Source organism: Oncorhynchus kisutch, linkage group LG18 (genome assembly GCF_002021735.2).
Source record: "Oncorhynchus kisutch isolate 150728-3 linkage group LG18, Okis_V2, whole genome shotgun sequence".
NCBI classification, from domain to species: domain Eukaryota; kingdom Metazoa; phylum Chordata; class Actinopteri; order Salmoniformes; family Salmonidae; genus Oncorhynchus; species Oncorhynchus kisutch.
In genome coordinates this window covers 76,575,843-76,596,023 of record NC_034191.2, presented here as the reverse complement: position 1 = coordinate 76,596,023, position 20,181 = coordinate 76,575,843, and the positions used below count along the sequence as shown (strand labels likewise).

The window sequence follows — 20,181 nt, the reverse complement described above, 5'->3', positions numbered from 1 at the left end:
GACCACCCCAGGACACCCTCTAGACCACCCCCTCTAGACCACCCCCTCTAGAACACCCCCTCTAGACCACCCCCTCTAGACCACACCCTCTAGACCACCCCAGGACACCCTCTAGACCACCCCCTCTAGACCACCCCAGGCCACCCTCTAGACCACCCCAGGACACCCTCTAGACCACACCCTCTAGACCACCCCAGGCCACCCTCTAGGCCACCCCAGGACACACTCTAGACCACCCCAGGACACCTTCTAGACCACCCCAGGACACCCTCTAGACCACCCCCTCTAGACCACCCCCTCTAGAACACCCCCTCTAGACCACCCCCTCTAGACCACACCCTCTAGACCACCCCAGGACACCCTCTAGACCACCCCCTCTAGACCACCCCAGGACACCCTCTAGACCACCCCCTCTAGACCACCCCCTCTAGAAAAATGATTTAACTTGTAAGTTGTCAATGGGGTTGGACTAGGGAACTGGGGAAATAAGTATCTGTTTCAATATGTTGGGGGGGGGGGGTTAATTTGCATCTGACTAACTGCCTGCTCCAATATGCTTTAGCTACTGAAGCAAATCACAATCGACCATTAAAATACTTTAACTGCGCCCGTAAGTTTGCCATCTCTATCAACTTGACTGTAGAGATGTTAACTGTCTCCCTGTCCCGAACCTGATCTGATTCAGCCTGGCAGGCAGCTGCAGTTTGCTCTGGACAGAGAGAGATCACTCCAGTGGCGTTGGTCAGTCACACTATAGTAAGTGTTAGTGTCATTATGTAATTGGAAAACGGCACGCTCATAAAAGAAAGGTCAGGTATGACGGATGACATCACATTCTCTCTCTCTCGGAAATATTATGTTCCTCTGTGATAGTCTTCCCCCTTGTCTCAATAACAGCGTGTCTCATATCAGAGACACTGATGCAGGGCTTCTCCTCTCCTCTTGACAGACAGATTGGGTCTCATATCAGAGACACGGTGATGTCTGGGTAACATTTCTGTAATGTCTCAGTAATGTCTGGGTAACATTTCTGTAATGTCTCAGTGATGTCTGGGTAACATTTCTGTAATGTCTCAGTGATATCTGGGTAACATTTCTGTAATGTCTCAGTAATGTCTGGGTAACATTTCTGTAATGTCTCAGTAATGTCTGGGTAACATTTCTGTAATGTCTCAGTCATGTCTGGGTAACATTTCTGTAATGTCTCAGTCATGTCTGGGTAACATTTCTGTAATGTCTCAGTGATGTCTGGGTAACATTTCTGTAATGTCTCAGTGATGTCTGGGTAACATTTCTGTAATGTCTCAGTGATGTCTGGGTAACATTTCTGTAATGTCTCAGTGATATCTGGGTAACATTTCTGTAATGTCTCAGTGATGTCTGGGTAACATTTCTGTAATGTCTCGGTGATGTCTGGGTAACATTTCTGTAATGTCTCAGTCATGTCTGGGTAACATTTCTGTAATGTCTCGGTGATGTCTGGGTAACATTTCTGTAATGTCTCAGTGATGTCTGGGTAACATTTCTGTAATGTCTCAGTCATGTCTGGGTAACATTTCTGTAATGTCTCAGTCATGTCTGGGTAACATTTCTGTAATGTCTCAGTCATGTCTGGGTAACATTTCTGTAATGTCTCAGTCATGTCTGGGTAACATTTCTGTAATGTCTCAGTGATGTCTGGGTAACATTTCTGTAATGTCTGGTAAATGTCTCTGTAACGTCTGAGTCCTGGCCACTATCTGCCCCCCCCCTGTTCCTATTTGGACTCAGAGGGAGCTCTAACACTCAATTGATTTCTTCCCCCTCAGGGGGTGTGACAGGTCAACAATGTTATGCTTCAAGGTGACATGAGCTGCTTTATGGCTTCGAGATAATCCCCATCGCCACACATCCGTCAGTGCCAGTCATCCACACAGTCCACTAATATGGGTGGCAGGGTAGCCTAGTGGTTAGAGTGTAGAGGTGGCAGGGTAGCCTAGTGGTTAGAGTGTAGAGGTGGCAGGGTAGCCTAGTGGTTAGAGTGTAGAGGTGGCAGGGTAGCCTAGTGGTTAGAGTGTAGAGGTGGCAGGTAGCCTAGTGGTTAGAGTGTAGAGGTGGCAGGGTAGCCTAGTGGTTAGAGTGTAGAGGTGGCAGGGTAGCCTAGTGGTTAGAGTGTAGAGGTGGCAGGGTAGCCTAGTGGTTAGAGTGTAGAGGTGGCAGGGTAGCCTAGTGGTTAGAGTGTAGAGGTGGCAGGGTAGCCTAGTGGTTAGAGTGTAGATGCTGGCAGGTAGCCTAGTGGTTAGAGTGTAGAGGTGGCAGGTAGCCTAGTGGTTAGAGTGTAGATGCTGGCAGGTAGCCTAGTGGTTAGAGTGTAGAGGTGGCAGGTAGCCTAGTGGTTAGAGTGTAGAGGTGGCAGGGTAGCCTAGTGGTTAGAGTGTAGATGCTGGCAGGTAGCCTAGTGGTTAGAGTGTAGAGGTGGCAGGTAGCCTAGTGGTTAGAGTGTAGAGGTGGCAGGGTAGCCTAGTGGTTAGAGTGTAGAGGTGGCAGGGTAGCCTAGTGGTTAGAGTGTAGAGGTGGCAGGGTAGCCTAGTGGTTAGAGTGTAGAGGTGGCAGGGTAGCCTAGTGGTTAGAGTGTAGAGGTGGCAGGTAGCCTAGTGGTTAGAGTGTAGAGGTGGCAGGTAGCCTAGTGGTTAGAGTGTAGAGGTGGCAGGGTAGCCTAGTGGTTAGAGTGTAGAGGTGGCAGGGTAGCCTAGTGGTTAGAGTGTAGAGGTGGCAGGGTAGCCTAGTGGTTAGAGTGTAGAGGTGGCAGGGTAGCCTAGTGGTTAGAGTGTAGATGCTGGCAGGTAGCCTAGTGGTTAGAGTGTAGAGGTGGCAGGTAGCCTAGTGGTTAGAGTGTAGAGGTGGCAGGGTAGCCTAGTGGTTAGAGTGTAGAGGTGGCAGGGTAGCCTAGTGGTTAGAGTGTAGAGGTGGCAGGGTAGCCTAGTGGTTAGAGTGTAGAGGTGGCAGGGTAGCCTAGTGGTTAGAGTGTAGAGGTGGCAGGGTAGCCTAGTGGTTAGAGTGTAGAGGTGGCAGGTAGCCTAGTGGTTAGAGTGTAGAGGTGGCAGGTAGCCTAGTGGTTAGAGTGTAGAGGTGGCAGGGTAGCCTAGTGGTTAGAGTGTAGAGGTTGCAGGGTAGCCTAGTGGTTAGAGTGTAGAGGTGGCAGGGTAGCCTAGTGGTTAGAGTGTAGATGCTGGCAGGTAGCCTAGTGGTTAGAGTGTAGAGGTGGCAGGTAGCCTAGTGGTTAGAGTGTAGAGGTGGCAGGGTAGCCTAGTGGTTAGAGTGTAGAGGTGGCAGGGTAGCCTAGTGGTTAGAGTGTAGAGGTGGCAGGGTAGCCTAGTGGTTAGAGTGTAGAGGTGGCAGGGTAGCCTAGTGGTTAGAGTGTAGAGGTGGCAGGGTAGCCTAGTGGTTAGAGTGTAGAGGTGGCAGGGTAGCCTAGTGGTTAGAGTGTAGAGGTGGCAGGGTAGCCTAGTGGTTAGAGTGTAGAGGTGGCAGGGTAGCCTAGTGGTTAGAGTGTAGAGGTGGCAGGTAGCCTAGTGGTTAGAGTGTAGAGGTGGCAGGGTAGCCTAGTGGTTAGAGTGTAGAGGTGGCAGGGTAGCCTAGTGGTTAGAGTGTAGAGGTGGCAGGGTAGCCTAGTGGTTAGAGTGTAGATGGTGGCAGGTAGCCTAGTGGTTAGAGTGTAGAGGTGGCAGGTAGCCTAGTGGTTAGAGTGTAGAGGTGGCAGGTAGCCTAGTGGTTAGCGTGTTGGACTAGTAACCGGAAGGTTGCAAGTTCAAACCTCCGAGCTGACAAGGTACAAATCTGTCGTTCTGCCCCTGAACTGGCAGTTAACCCACTGTTCCTAGGCTGTCATTGAAAATAAGAATTTGTTTTTAACTGACTTGCCTGGTTAAATAAAGGTAAAATAAATAAAATAAATAAATGGATGTTCAACCATCAAATACCACTTCAGGTCAGCCGGTGGAACCCACTCATTCGAACCATATGGAAGCACCTTAGACCGCTTGGTCACTCAGTCCCCCGAAGCTGTGAACCTTGCCTCTCAGGGTTTCTGTGGATGTGTCATAGGGTTCTGTCCTTCTCCATGGCAGCACCTTTATATACTCTATTCACTAAGATACAGAGTAGTTCCTGATCAGGTCGAAGAGGTCGCAGACTGGCCTCATCTCATTATGCATCATATTAGCTGGGAATGAGCATCAGTTCTCCCCCCTGCCCCCCTCTAGTTAAATGCCCGGGTTTTGACCTGGGCTGGGTCTCTGAAATAGGTTCACATGCGGTGTGAAATGCGTTTTGACCTTGGCTGGGTCGCTGAAATAGGTTCACATGCTGTGTGAAATGCGTTTTGACCTGGGCTGGGTCTCTGAAATAGGTTCACATGCGGTGTGAAATGCGTCTTGACCTGGGCTGGGTCTCTGAAATAGGTTCACATGCGGTGTGAAATGCGTTTTGACCTGGGCTTGGTCTCTGAAATAGGTACACATGCGGTGTGAAATGCGTTTTGACCTGGGCTGGGTCTCTGAAATAGGTTCACATGCGGTGTGAAATGCGTTTTGACCTGGGCTGGGTCTCTGAAATAGGTTCACATGCGGTGTGAAATGCGTTTTGACCTGGGCTGGGTCTCTGAAATAGGTTCACATGCGGTGTGAAATGCGTTTTGACCTGGGCTGGGTCTCTGAAATAGGTTCACATGCGGTGTGAAATGCGTTTTGACCTGGGCTGGGTCTCTGAAATAGGTTCATATGCGAACCTACAGTATGTGTTTTGACCTGGGCTGGGTCTCTGAAATAGGTTCACATGCGGTGTGAAATGTGTTTTGACCTGGGCTGGGTCTCTGAAATAGGTTCATATGCAGTGTGAAATGCGTTTTGACCTGGGCTGGGTCTCTGAAATAGGTTCACATGCGGTGTGAAATGTGTTTTGACCTGGGCTGGGTCTCTGAAATAGGTTCATATGCAGTGTGAAATGTGTTTTGACGTTGCAGCTATGGCACCAGTGTCTCTCTCCACTCCTCCTCTCTGGCTCTTTCCAGGAAACTAAGTGGTACTAATACTGTACCAGTGCAGGACACCGTTTCCTCGATTTCTGTCTCCCACGGTAACGATGTTGCAGTGACGAGGGGCGGGCCAGGACATTAATCCTGTCAGTGTCTTTGGCTCGGGGGGCCAACATCTGTTAATGGTTATAATTTAGGAGGCGCCGTGATCAGGAAAATTAAGAGCATTTTATTATTTAATTTACTGTTATTTATGTCAGACTCATTTGAGCGCTTTCTCTCTCTCTCTCTCTTTTACCGCTCTCTCTCACTCTCTCTCTCTCACTCTCTCTCTCACTCTCTCTCTCTGTCTCTCTGTCTCTCTAGCTCTCTCTCTCCCTCCACCGCTCTTTCTCACTCTCTCTCTCTCTACCGCTCTCTCTCTCTCATTTACCGCTCTCTCTCACTCTCTCACTCTCTCTCTCACTCTCTCTCTCACTCTCTCTCTCTGTCTCTCTCTGTCTCTCTAGCTCTCTCTCTCCCTCCACCGCTCTTTCTCACTCTCTCTCTCTCTACCGCTCTCTCTCTCTCTTTTACCGCTCTCTCTCACTCTCTCTCTCTCACTCTCTCTCTCACTCTCTCTCTCTGTCTCTCTCTGTCTCTCTAGCTCTCTCTCTCCCTCCACCGCTCTTTCTCACTCTCTCTCTCTCTACCGCTCTCTCTCTCTCATTTACCGCTCTCTCTCACTCTCTCTCTCACTCTCTCTCTCACTCTCTCTCTCTGTCTCTCTCTGTCTCTCTAGCTCTCTCTCTCCCTCCACCGCTCTTTCTCACTCTCTCTCTCTCTCTCTTTTACCACTCTCTCTCACTCTCTCTCTCACTCTCTCTCTCACTCTCTCTCTCTGTCTCTCTCTGTCTCTCTAGCTCTCTCTCTCCCTCCACCGCTCTTTCTCACTCTCTCTCTCTCTCTCTCTCTCTCTCTCTTTTACCGCTCTCTCTCACTCTCTCTCTCACTCTCTCTCTCAATCTCTCTCTCTGTCTCTCTAGCTCTCTCTCTCCCTCCACCGCTCTTTCTCACTCTCTCTCTACCGCTCTCGCTCTCTCTACCGCTCTCTCTCTCTCTCTACCGCTCTCTCTCTCTCTCTCTACCGCTCTCTCTCTCGCTCACATATTCTCCCTCTTTGTCTATTTCCCAGCCCTATGACACACACACACACACACACACACACACACACACACACACACACACACACACACACACACACACACACACACACACACACACACACACACACACAATGAAAGCCGAAGATCTCAACTTCTCACTTTCTCACCTTCTCTCTCTGTTTCACTTTTCCCAGAGGAAAACAACTGATGAACTCGATAGGAGATAGACCAGTTTTTCATGGTCTCTTCCCTTGCTCTCTTCTCCTCTCTCCTTGCCCTTCTCCTGGCATATCTGCTAATAATGTGAAGTGCTGAATGTTTTCAATTAGCACTTGAATAGTTTCCTGCAATGATTCATTTATTGACTGGACAGATAGGGCCAATGTCTCTGGGAGGGAACCAGCAGCTGGTAGTTTGATTGGTGATAATGGACATTGTGTTGTTGTATATTAATCTGATTGGACTATGTAGCCATATTCAGTAACCATCTGTTGGTCCGCTTTTGGCTCGATTTGATTCCTCTTGGTGTGGCATGTCCGGTGCTGGTTCGGCATGTTTGGATGTGGGTCAGTGAAAGGCCAACATTAGCTAGGCCTCCACCGGCCTCACGCTGATGAATTACAGGGTCACTGGCTTTATTATGACTGCCACCTGAACTTAATAACATCCTGCTTAATTAATACTATAAGGACACACTCCATTCATTCTTAATGCCAGGTTTTTGATACACCTCTGTGTATTGGAGCAGAGCTGGGGGGGGGGGGGGGGGGGGCAGAGCTGGGGTAGGGGTTCAGTGGAGGAGGGGTGACGGGGACGGGAGGGTCTGAGCTGGGGTCGTTAATCAAAGGCACAGCCTCTGATGGTGTTCAGAATAACAGGAATAATAATAATAACAGGAAGGTGAATTTTTCCCTGGACTAGTTTTGAAATTGACATTTGCCCGCAAGCCCTCCAAAGTAATTACCCCGTGGAAACAATGGCTGTGTGTCTGTCCACCTGTTTCTGTCTGTCTTTTTCTGGAACGAGGTAGTGCGTTCCACAACCTGACACCAGGGTTGTGTCTAAAACTGAGCATAGAGCTGGTTAACATTGTAGAACAGTCCCACAAGCCCCTGTTCCAGGCTTTCTTGTTTAAACTTACATCTCCCCAAGACAATTGGATGTTCGTGAATATCAAAGGGAATGGTGACAGATTTGCTGTGGAAAACAATAGCTTTAATTTCTTTGTGTGTGTGTGTGTGTGTGTGTACCTGTGTGTGTGTGTGTGTGTGTGTGTGTGTGTGTGTGTGTGTGTGTGTGTGTGTGTGTGTGTGTGTGTGTGTGTGTGTGTGTGTGTGTGTGTGTGTGTGTGTGTGTGTGTGTGTGTGTGTGTGTGTGTGTGTGTACGTGTGTGTGTGTGTGTGTGTGTGTGTGTGTGTGTGTGTGTGTGTGTGTGTGTGTGTGTGTGTGTGTGTGTGTGTGTGTGTGTGTGTGTACGTGTGTGTGAAAAAGACGGTGAAGATGAATTCACTGTTGATGGTCCTCCTCCTCTCTGCAACCAAAGGTCTGTTGGAATGAGCAGGTTACATGTAAACATATGACGAGAATCCTGCTCTAGAAACTGGTGATATCCAGCCAAAGGACCATTTTCACAACAGACCTATACCTTTCATCAGTAATTGTTGTACTACTGAGAATAGCCATGGGAAGTAGTTTGGGGGTGACTGTGCTGCGATTTATTTTTGTTGTGGGGGGATGTAGAAAAAGTATTTTTGCCTGTGGAGGTCTATATCAGTCTGCTAATACAGGACTAGTACAGGTCTGTTAATACAGGACTAGTAAAGGTCTGTTAATACAGGACTAGTAAAGGTCTCTTAATACAGGACTAGTAATACAGGACTAGTAAAGGTCTGTTAATACAGGACTAGTAATACAGGACTAGTAAAGGTCTGTTAATACAGGACTAGTAAAGGTCTCTTAATACAGGACTAGTAATACAGGACTAGTAAAGGTCTGTTAATACAGGACTAGTAAAGGTCTGTTAATACAGGACTAGTAATACAGGACTAGTTAAGGTCTGTTAATACAGGACTAGTAAAGGTCTGTTAATACAGGACTAGTAATACAGGACTAGTTAAGGTCTGTTAATACAGGACTAGTAAAGGTCTGTTAATACAGGACTAGTAAAGGTCTCTTAATACAGGACTAGTAATACAGGACTAGTAAAGGTCTGTTAATACAGGACTAGTAAAGGTCTCTTAATACAGGACTAGTAATACAGGACTAGTAAAGGTCTGTTAATACAGGACTAGTAAAGGTCTGTTAATACAGGACTAGTAATACAGGACTAGTTAAGGTCTGTTAATACAGGACTAGTAAAGGTCTGTTAATACAGGACTAGTAATACAGGACTAGTTAAGGTCTGTTAATACAGGACTAGTAAAGGTCTGTTAATACAGGACTAGTAAAGGTCTCTTAATACAGGACTAGTAATACAGGACTAGTAAAGGTCTGTTAATACAGGACTAGTAAAGGTCTGTTAATACAGGACTAGTAATACAGGACTAGTAACGGTCTGCTAATACAGGACTAGTAAAGGTCTGTTAATACAGGACTAGTAAAGGTATGTTAATACAGGACTAGTAATACAGGACTAGTAAAGGTCTGTTAATACAGGACTAGTAAAGGTCTGTTAATACAGGACTAGTAATACAGGACTAGTAAAGGTCTGTTAATACAGGACTAGTAATACAGGACTAGTAAAGGTCTGTTAATACAGGACTAGTAAAGGTCTGTTAATACAGGACTAGTAATGCAGGACTAGTAAAGGTCTGTTAATACAGGACTAGTAAAGGTCTGTTAATACAGGACTAGTAATACAGGACTAGTAAAGGCCTGTTAATACAGGACTAGTAAAGGTCTGTTAATACAGGACTAGTAATACAGGACTAGTAAAGGTCTGTTAATACAGGACTAGTAAAGGTCTGTTAATACAGGACTAGTAAAGGCCTGTTAATACAGGACTAGTAATACAGGACTAGTAATACAGGACTAGTAATACAGGACTAGTAAAGGTCTGTTAATACAGGACTAGTAATACAGGACTAGTAATACAGGACTAGTTAAGGTCTGTTAATACAGGACTAGTAAAGGTCTGTTAATACAGGACTAGTAATACAGGACTAGTAAAGGTCTGTCAATACAGGACTAGTAAAGGCCTGTTAATACAGGACTAGTAAAGGTCTCTTAATACAGGACTAGTAAAGGTCTCTTAATACAGGACTAGTAAAGGTCTCTTAATACAGGACTAGTAAAGGTCTCTTAATACAGGACTAGTAATACAGGACTAGTAAAGGTCTGTTAATACAGGACTAGTAATACAGGACTAGTAAAGGTCTGTTAATACAGGACTAGAAAAGGTCTGTTAATACAGGACTAGTAAAGGTCTGTTAATACAGGACTAGTAATACAGGACTAGTAAAGGTCTGTTAATACAGGACTAGTAAAGGTCTGTTAATGCAGGACTAGAAAAGGTCTGTTAATACAGGACAAGTAAAGGCCTGTTAATACAGGACTAGTAAATGTCTATTAATACAGGACTAGTAATACAGTACTAGTAAAGGTCTGTTAATACAGGACTAGTAAAGGTCTGCTAATACAGGACTAGTAAAGGTCTGTTAATACAGGACTAGTAATACAGGACTAGTAAAGGTCTGTTAATACAGGACTAGTAATACAGGACTAGTAAAGGTCTGTTAATACAGGACTAGTAAAGGCCTGTTAATACAGGACTAGTAAAGGTCTCTTAATACAGGACTAGTAATACAGGACTAGTAATACAGGACTAGTAATACAGGACTAGTAATACAGGACTAGTAATACAGGACTAGTAATACAGGACTAGTAATACAGGACTAGTAATACAGGACTAGTAAAGGTCTGTTAATACAGGACTAGTAATACAGGACTAGTAAAGGTCTGTTAATACAGGACTAGTAAAGGTCTGTTAATACAGGACTAGTAAAGGTCTGCTAATACAGGACTAGTAAAGGTCTGTTAATACAGGACTAGTAATACAGGACTAGTAAAGGTCTGTTAATACAGGACTAGTAAAGGTCTGTTTATACAGGACTAGTAAAGGCCCAGTGTAATACTTTATATATTATATGACGTGGGTGTTTTGTGTCTTTTCCCATTACTTCACACCTGTTACGGTTTTCTTCTATATCCTCCTCTGACGAAGAGGTAGAACAAGGATCGGACCAAAACGCAGCGTGTTGATTGAGATTCATGTTTAATGAAACAAAGAAACACGAACTTACACGAACAAAAACAATAAACGAAACCGAAACAGCCTATCTGGTGCAAACTAACCTAAACAAGGACATCAAGACAAATAGGACAATCACCCACGACAAACTCAAAGAATATGGCTGCCTAAATATGGTTCCCAATCAGAGACAACGATAAACACCTGCCTCTAATTGAGAACCACTCCAGACAGCCATAGACTTAGCTAGATAACCACCTACGCTACAATCCCAATACTAACACCAAAACCCCAAGACAAAACACACCCCAATACAAAAACCCCATGCCACACCCTGGCCTGACCAAATACATAAAGATAAACACAAAATACTTTGACCAGGGCGTGACAACACCTTTATGATTAGTATTTTTGAGGAGAGGTTCTTTATGGATACCGTTAGAATGACAATCACAGAGAATGGAACATAGAGAGACAAGGCAACAACTCTTACAATTATAACTAGTGAATCCTGCAAGATACTGTTCTTAATTATGTTACTACCTTTTTTGCCAAAATTGATATGCTGAAATAATGTTTTTGCACGCGCTACAGACGTTTATATCAGTCTACTAATACTAGTAAAGGCCCAGGCCCAATTTTTTTTTTCAACAAATAATATATATATATATATTTTTTTTTCTTCAGTTTTTTCAAGGGGCTATGCTTATCTCAACAGACTTATTTAAACATTATGATATTATACCACTCTGTAAGTTATAGTGAGAAAGTCCTCATTTGATACCACCAAAGAGATTATGATTTTGATGCGAGATACTTCACCACAAACAAAGATGCTACCAAATGCAATGGGTTGACTTTGATTTAGAACTTACCTGTCGTTCACCCCCACTGAATCAATTCCTCATTTTTATGTAGTACAGATCACCTGAAATTGAATGAATTCGTAATTTGCTGGAATGCCTCATCATGTTATCATCATGGAGTTTTCAGAGAGTTTCAGAGTAGCCCTGTAATCAATCACCCTTCTACTTTTGCCTTGTGAGATGAATTATCCGCCTTAAATCATGGCCGTCAGAGGCACTGGCTCTCTGTCAGGGGGGTATTTTAATCTTCACAGACTGACTGAATGAATAGCACCTGCAGCACTTAAAGCACACGGCTGTTTTATTTATTTAACCTTTATTTAACCAGGCAAGTCAGTTTAACAACAAATTCTTATTTACAATGACGGCCAAACCAACCCGACGCTGGGCCAATTGTGCACTGCCCTATGGGGCTCCCGATCATGGCTAGTCAAGCCCGGGATCGAACCCGGGTCTGTTAGTGAACGCCTCTAGCACTGTGACGCAGTGCCTTAGACCGCTGCGCCACTCAGTCCCCCGAAGCTGTAAACCATGCTCTTAGGGTTTCTGTGGATGTGTCATAGGGTTCTGTCCTTCTCCAGGGCAGAACCTTTATGTACTCTATTCACTAGGGTACAGAGTAGTTCCTGATCAGTTCATGTGGTGCTCAGTGAATAGCCACTCCAACCAGGCTTGATAGTGTTGTTTTTGAGGTCTTGGCCCCTGAAGAGAGCTATATAACATGAATAGGTGCCCAACACTTCCAGACTGCCCAACATTCCAGACTGCCCAACACTTCCAGACTGCCCAACACCTCCAGACTGCCCAACACTTCCAGACTGCCCAACACTTCCAGACTGCCCAACACTTCCAGACTGCCCAACACCTCCAGACTGCCCAACACTTCCAGACTTCCCAACACCTCCAGACTGCCCAACACTTCCAGACTGCCCAACACTTCCAGACTGCCCAACACTTCCAGACTGCCAAACACTTCCAGACTGCCCAAGACTTCCAGACTGCCGACACTTCCACTGAGCCCAACACATCCAGGCTGCCCAACAGCTCCACTGAGCCCAACACATCCAGGCTGCCCAACACCTCCACTGAGCCCAACACATCCAGGCTGCCCAACACCTCCAGGCTACCCAACACTTCCAGGCTGCCCAACAGCTCCAATCTACCCAACACTTCCAGGCTGCCCAACAGCTCCAGGCTACCCAACACCTCCACTAAGCCCAACACATCCAGGCTACCCAACAGCTCCAGGCTACCCAACACCTCCACTAAGCCCAACACATCCAGGCTACCCAACAGCTCCAGGCTACCCAACACGTCCACTCAGCCCAACACATCCAGGCTACCCAACACCTCCACTGAGCCCAACACATCCAGGCTACCCAACAGCTCCAGGCTACCCAACACCTCCACTGAGCCCAACACATCCAGGCTACCCAACAGCTCCAGGCTACCCAACACCTCCACTGAGCCCAACACATCCAGGCTACCCAACACGTCCACTCAGCCCATTGCCTCATAGTCATCAAAGCAAATAAATAACAAGAGCTTCCTGGGCTTTTCTTTGAGCAAGGTGTTTTTTCTTCTTCTCGCGGCTTACTAGTAATGCTGGACAGACAAGGGCTGCTTTGAAAGTGGAAGCGCTGGATGACTCATCCGTTTATCACGAGCGGCCGGTACATGCTTTTAACTGAAGACGTACAGGCAAGCCATTACAGACGCCTAATGTGATGTATTCTCATAAACAATGTTAATGACGAAAGAGACAAGCACACACACACACACACACACACACACACACACACACACACACACACACACACACACACACACACACACACACACACACACACACACACACACACACACACACACACACACACACACACACACACACACACACACACACATGTGGTCGTGAAAAAAAATGGAATCCATGTTTGTAGCTCATTTATCTACCCAGATGAGAATGTTGTTGCACTTCACACTATTAGTACACAAAGCAGTTCATTCCAGGTCACTAATGTACTGTAGAGTCTGCTGATGAAAATAAGTGCTCATTTAAAAAGGTTTCTCCTAATCAAAGTGCTTATCTAAGGATTCATATTCAGGTTAAATCAGAGACACACACATTTCACCAACAGGACGCTTCATGGGATATTGGGTATTGGACGCTGGGGTAGCATTGCACTCAATAGCAAAACAAACCAGAAAGACAGAGAGACTTGCACTATCCACACATAACAGTATGCCAAGCCCTCAGTACGCCAAGCCCTCAGTACGCCAAGCCCTCAGTACGACAAGCCCTCAGTACGACAAGCCCTCAGTACGACAAGCCCTCAGTACGCCAAGCCCTCAGTACGACAAGCCCTCAGTACGACAAGCCCTCAGTACGCCAAGCCCTCAGTACGACAAGCCCTCAGTACGCCAAGCCCTCAGTACGACAAGCCCTCAGTACGCCAAGCCCTCAGTACGCCAAGCCCTCAGTACGACAAGCCCTCAGTACGCCAAGCCCTCAGTACGACAAGCCCTCAGTACGCCAAGCCCTCAGTACGACAAGCCCTCAGTACGACAAGCCCTCAGTACGCCAAGCCCTCAGTACGACAAGCCCTCAGTACGCCAAGCCCTCAGTACGACAAGCCCTCAGTACGCCAAGCCCTCAGTACGCCAAGCCCTCAGTACGCCAAGCCCTCAGTACGACAAGCCCTCAGTACGCCAAGCCCTCAGTACGCCAAGCCCTCAGTACGACAAGCCCTCAGTACGCCAAGCCCTCAGTACGCCAAGCCCTCAGTACGCAAAGCCCTCAGTACGACAAGCCCTCAGTACGCCAAGCCCTCAGTACGACAAGCCCTCAGTACGCCAAGCCCTCAGTACGACAAGCCCTCAGTACGACAAGCCCTCAGTACGCCAAGCCCTCAGTACGACAAGCCCTCAGTACGACAAGCCCTCAGTACGACAAGCCCTCAGTATGCCAAGCCCTCAGTACGACAAGCCCTCAGTACGACAAGCCCTCAGTACGCCAAGCCCTCAGTACGCCAAGCCCTCAGTACGACAAGCCCTCAGTACGCCAAGCCCTCAGTACGCCAAGCCCTCAGTACGACAAGCCCTCAGTACGACAAGCCCTCAGTACGACAAGCCCTCAGTACGACAAGCCCTCAGTACGCCAAGCCCTCAGTACGACAAGCCCTCAGTACGACAAGCCCTCAGTACGACAAGCCCTCAGTACGACAAGCCCTCAGTACGACAAGCCCTCAGTACGACAAGCCCTCAGTACGACAAGCCCTCAGTACGACAAGCCCTCAGTACGACAAGCCCTCAGTACGACAAGCCCTCAGTACGACAAGCCCTCAGTACGCCAAGCCCTCAGTACGACAAGCCCTCAGTACGCCAAGCCCTCAGTACGACAAGCCCTCAGTACGCCAAGCCCTCAGTACGCCAAGCCCTCAGTACGCCAAGCCCTCAGTACGCCAAGCCCTCAGTACGACAAGCCCTCAGTACGCCAAGCCCTCAGTACGACAAGCCCTCAGTACGCCAAGCCCTCAGTACGCCAAGCCCTCAGTACGACAAGCCCTCAGTACGACAAGCCCTCAGTACGCCAAGCCCTCCGTACGCCAAGCCCTTAGTACGACAAGCCCTCAGTACGCCAAGCCCTCAGTACGCCAAGCCCTCAGTACGACAAGCCCTCAGTACGCCAAGCCCTCAGTACGCCAAGCCCCTCAGTACGACAAGCCCTCAGTACGACAAGCCCCTCAGTACGACAAGCCCTCAGTACGACAAGCCCTCAGTACGCCAAGCCCTCAGTACGGACAAGCCCTAGTTGAAAACACCTTTATTTAACCAGGTAGGCTAGTTGAGAACACCTTTATTTAACCAGGTAGGCTAGTTGAGAACACCTTTATTTAACCAGGTAGGCTAGTTGAGAACACCTTTATTTAACCAGGTAGGCTAGTTGAGAACACCTTTATTTAACCAGGTAGGCTAGTTGAGAACACCTTTATTTAACCAGGTAGGCTAGTTGAGAACACCTTTATTTAACCAGGTAGGCTAGTTGAGAACACCTTTATTTAACCAGGTAGGCTAGTTGAGAACACCTTTATTTAACCAGGTAGGCTAGTTGAGAACACCTTTATTTAACCAGGTAGGCTAGTTGAGAACACCTTTATTTAACCAGGTAGGCTAGTTGAGAACACCTTTATTTAACCAGGTAGGCTAGTTGAGAACACCTTTATTTAACCAGGTAGGCTAGTTGAGAACACCTTTATTTAACCAGGTAGGCTAGTTGAGAACACCTTTATTTAACCAGGTAGGCTAGTTGAGAACACCTTTATTTAACCAGGTAGGCTAGTTGAGAACACCTTTATTTAACCAGGTAGGCTAGTTGAGAACACCTTTATTTAACCAGGTAGGCTAGTTGAGAACACCTTTATTTAACCAGGTAGGCTAGTTGAGAACACCCTTTATTTAACCAGATAGGTTAGTTGAGAACACCTTTATTAACCAGGTAGGCTAGTTGAGAACACCTTTATTTAACAGGTAGGCTAGTTGAGAACACCTTTATTTAACCAGGTAGGCTAGTTGAGAACACCTTTATTTAACCAGGTAGGCTAGTTGAGAACACCTTTATTTAACCAGGTAGGCTAGTTGAGAACACCTTTATTTAACCAGGTAGGCTAGTTGAGAACACCTTTATTTAACCAGGTAGGCTAGTTGAGAACACCTTTATTTAACCAGGTAGGCTAGTTGAGAACACCTTTATTTAACCAGGTAGGCTAGTTGAGAACACCTTTATTTAACCAGGTAGGCTAGTTGAGAACACCTTTATTTAACCAGGTAGGCTAGTTGAGAACACCTTTATTTAACCAGGTAGGCTAGTTGAGAACACCTTTATTTAACCAGGTAGGCTAGTTGAGAACACCTTTATTTACACCAGGTAGGCTAGTTGAGAACACCTTTATTTAACCAGGTAGGCTAGTTGAGAACACCTTTATTTAAACCAGGTAGGCTAGTTGAGAACACCTTTATTTAACCAGGTAGGCTAGTTGAGAACACCTTTATTTAACCAGGTAGGCTAGTTGAGAACACCTTTATTTAACCAGGTAGGCTAGTTGAGAACACCTTTATTTAACCAGGTAGGCTAGTTGAGAACACCTTTATTTAACCAGGTAGGCTAGTTGAGAACACCTTTATTTAACCAGGTAGGCTAGTTGAGAACACCTTTATTTAACCAGGTAGGCTAGTTGAGAACACCTTTATTTAACCAGGTAGGCTAGTTGAGAACACCTTTATTTAACCAGGTAGGCTAGTTGAGAACACCTTTATTTAACCAGGTAGGCTAGTTGAGAACACCTTTATTTAACCAGGTAGGCTAGTTGAGAACACCTTTATTTAACCAGGTAGGCTAGTTGAGAACACCTTTATTTAACCAGGTAGGCTAGTTGAGAACACCTTTATTTAACCAGGTAGGCTAGTTGAGAACACCTTTATTTAACCAGGTAGGCTAGTTGAGAACACCTTTATTTAACCAGGTAGGCTAGTTGAGAACACCTTTATTTAACCAGGTAGGCTAGTTGAGAACACCTTTATTTAACCAGGTAGGCTAGTTGAGAACACCTTTATTTAACCAGGTAGGCTAGTTGAGAACACCTTTATTTAACCAGGTAGGCTAGTTGAGAACACCTTTATTTAACCAGGTAGGCTAGTTGAGAACACCTTTATTTAACCAGGTAGGCTAGTTGAGAACACCTTTATTTAACCAGGTAGGCTAGTTGAGAACACCTTTATTTAACCAGGTAGGCTAGTTGAGAACACCTTTATTTAACCAGGTAGGCTAGTTGAGAACACCTTTATTTAACCAGGTAGGCTAGTTGAGAACACCTTTATTTAACCAGGTAGGCTAGTTGAGAACACCTTTATTTAACCAGGTAGGCTAGTTGAGAACACCTTTATTTAACCAGGTAGGCTAGTTGAGAACACCTTTATTTAACCAGGTAGGCTAGTTGAGAACACCTTTATTTAACCAGGTAGGCCAGTTGAGAACACCTGTATTTAACCAGGTAGGCTATTGGAGAACACCTTTATTTAACCAGGGAGGCTAGTTGAGAACACCTTTATTTAACCAGGTAGGCTAGTTGAGAACACCTTTATTTAACCAGGTAGGCTAGTTGAGAACAAGTTCTCCTGTACAACTGCGACCTGGCCAAGATAAAGCAAAGCAGTGTGACACAGACAAGACAACAACACAGAGTTACACATGGAATAAACAATAAACAAGCCAATAACACAATAAACAAGTCAATGTGTCACGATCGTTGTCAGGGTTGAAATGACTGGACCAAGGTGCAGCATGGTGAGCGTACATTTCCTCTTTATTTAGACTGGGACCAAGGTGCAGCATGGTGAGCGTACATTTATTTTTATTATAAATGTCGCCAACAAAACTAAGAATAAGGAAACGACCGTGAAGCTTACTTCGGCTACACAGGCCACTAACAAAGACAACTACCCACAACTAAGGTGGCAAAACAGGCTGCCTAAGTATGATTCCCAATCAGAGACAACGATAGACAGCTGTCCCTGATCGGGAACCACACTCGGCCAAACACACGGAAATACAAAACATAGAATGCCCACCCCACATCACACCCTGACCGAACCAAATAGAGAAATAAAACGTCTCTCTATGGTCAGGGCGTGACACAATGACACAGTAGAAAAAAAGAAAGTCTATATACAGTGTGTGCAAAAGGCATGAGGAGGTAGACAATAAATAGGCTAATGTAGCAAAGAATGACAATTTAGCAGATTAACACTGGAGTGATAGATGAGCAGATGATAATGTGCAAGTAGAGAAACTGGTGTGCAAAAGAGCAGAAAAGTAAATAAAAACAGTATGGGGATGAGGTAGGTAGATTGGTTTGGCTACGGGTGGGTGTTGTTATCATGACCAGTGAACGCAGATAAGGCGGAGCTTTACCTAGCATAGACTTACAGATGACCTGGAGCCAGTGGGTCTGGTAACGAATATGTAGCGAGGGCCAGCCGACTAGAGCGTACAGGTCGCAGTGGTGGGTGGTATAAGGTGATTTGGTAACAAAGCAGATGGCACTGTGATAGACTGCTTCCAGTTTGCTGAGTAGAGTATTGGAAGCTATTTTGTAGATGACATCGCCGAAGTCGATGATCGGCAGGATAGTCAGTTTTACTAGGATAAGTTTGGCGGCATGAGTGAAGGTGGCTTTGCTTTGCGAAATAGAAAGCCAATTCTAGATTTGATTTTGGATTGGAGATGTTTAATATGAGTCTGGAAGGAGAGTTTACAGTCTAGCCAGTCACCTAGGTATTTATAGTTGTTCACATATTCTAGTTCAGAACCGTCCAGGGTGGTGATGCTAGTCGGGCGGGCGGGTGCGGGCAGCGAACGGTTGAAAAGCATGCATTTGGTTTTACTAGAGTTTAAGAGCAGTTGGAGGCCACGGAAGGAGTGTTTTATAGCATTGAAGCTTGTTTGGAGGTTAGTCAGCACAGTGTCCAAGAAAGGGCCAGAAGTATACAGAATGGTGTCGTCGGCGTAGAGGTGGATCAGGGAATCGCCCACAGCAAGAGCGACATCATTGATATAGACAGGGAAAGAGTCGGCAAGATAATTTAACCCTGTGGTACCCCCATAGAGACTGCCAGAGGTCCGGACAACATGCCCTCTGATTTGACACATTGAACTCTGTCTGCAAAGTAGTTGGTGAACCAGGCGATGCAGTCATTAGAGAAACCAAGGCTATTGAGTCTGCCGATAAGAATACGGTGATTGACAGAGTCGAAAGCCTTGGCCAGGTCGATAAAGACGGCTACACAGTATTGTCTCTTATCAATGGCGGTTATGATATCGTTTAGTACCTTGAGCATGGCTGAGGTGCACCCGTGACCGGCTCGGGATCCAGATTGCACAGCGGAGAAGGTACAGTGGGATTCGAAATGGTCAGTGATCTGTTTATAAACTTGCCTTTCGAAGACTTTAGAAAGGCTGGGCAGGATCGATATAGGTCTATAGCAGTTTGGGTCTAGAGTGTCACCCCCTTTGAAGAGGGGGATGACCGCGGCAGCTTTCCAATTTTTAGGGATCTCAAACGATACGAAAGATAGGTTGAACAGGCACTTAATAGGGGTTGCAACAGTGGCGGCAGATAGTTTTAGAAAGAGTGGTTCCAGATTGTCTTGCCCAGCTGATTTGTACGGGTCCAGGTTTTGCAGCTCTTTCAGAACATCTGCTATTTGGATTTTGGTGAAGTAGAAGCTGGGGAGGCTCGGGCTTCAGGGGGGGCGGAACTGTTGGCCGGGGTTGGAGTAGCCAGGAGGAAGGCATGGCCAGCCGTAGAGAAATGCTTATTAAAATTGTTGATTATCATGGATTTATCGTTGGTGACCGTGTTACCTAGCCTCAGTGCAGTGGGCAGCTGGGAGGTGCTCTTGTTCTCCATGGACTTTACAGTGTTCCAAAACTTTTTGGAGTTAGAGCTACAGGATGCAAATTTCTGCTTGAAAAAGCTAGCCTTTGCTTTGCTAGCCTTTGCTTCCCTGAACAGTTGCATATTGCGGGGACTATTCGATGCAGAACGCCACAGGATGTTTTTGTGCTGGTCAAGGGCAGTCAGGTCTGGAGTGAACCAAGGGCTATATCTGTTCTTAGTTCTGCATTTTTTGAAAGGGGCATGCTTATATACGATAGTGAGGAAATTACTTTTAAATAATGACCAGGCATCCTCGACTGACGGGATGAGGTCAATATCTTTCCAGGATACCCGGGGCAGGTCGATTAGAAAGGCCTGCTCGCAGAAGTGTTTTAGGGAGTGTTTGACAGTAATGAGGGGTGGTCGTTTGACCGCGGACCCATAGCAGATACAGGCAATGAGGCAGTGATCG

General features: G+C 46.2%; 1 protein-coding gene across 1 annotated transcript; it reads left to right on the top strand.

Annotated features, from left to right (window-relative positions):
* Positions 1 to 13,516: 13,516 nt before the first annotated feature.
* On the top strand, positions 13,517 to 15,085 carry LOC116354720 (extensin-2-like). The gene has a single exon (XM_031795314.1). It carries the CDS (start codon positions 13,517 to 13,519, stop codon positions 15,083 to 15,085), a length of 1,569 nt encoding a protein of 522 aa, XP_031651174.1.
* The last annotated feature ends 5,096 nt before the right edge of the window (positions 15,086 to 20,181 follow it).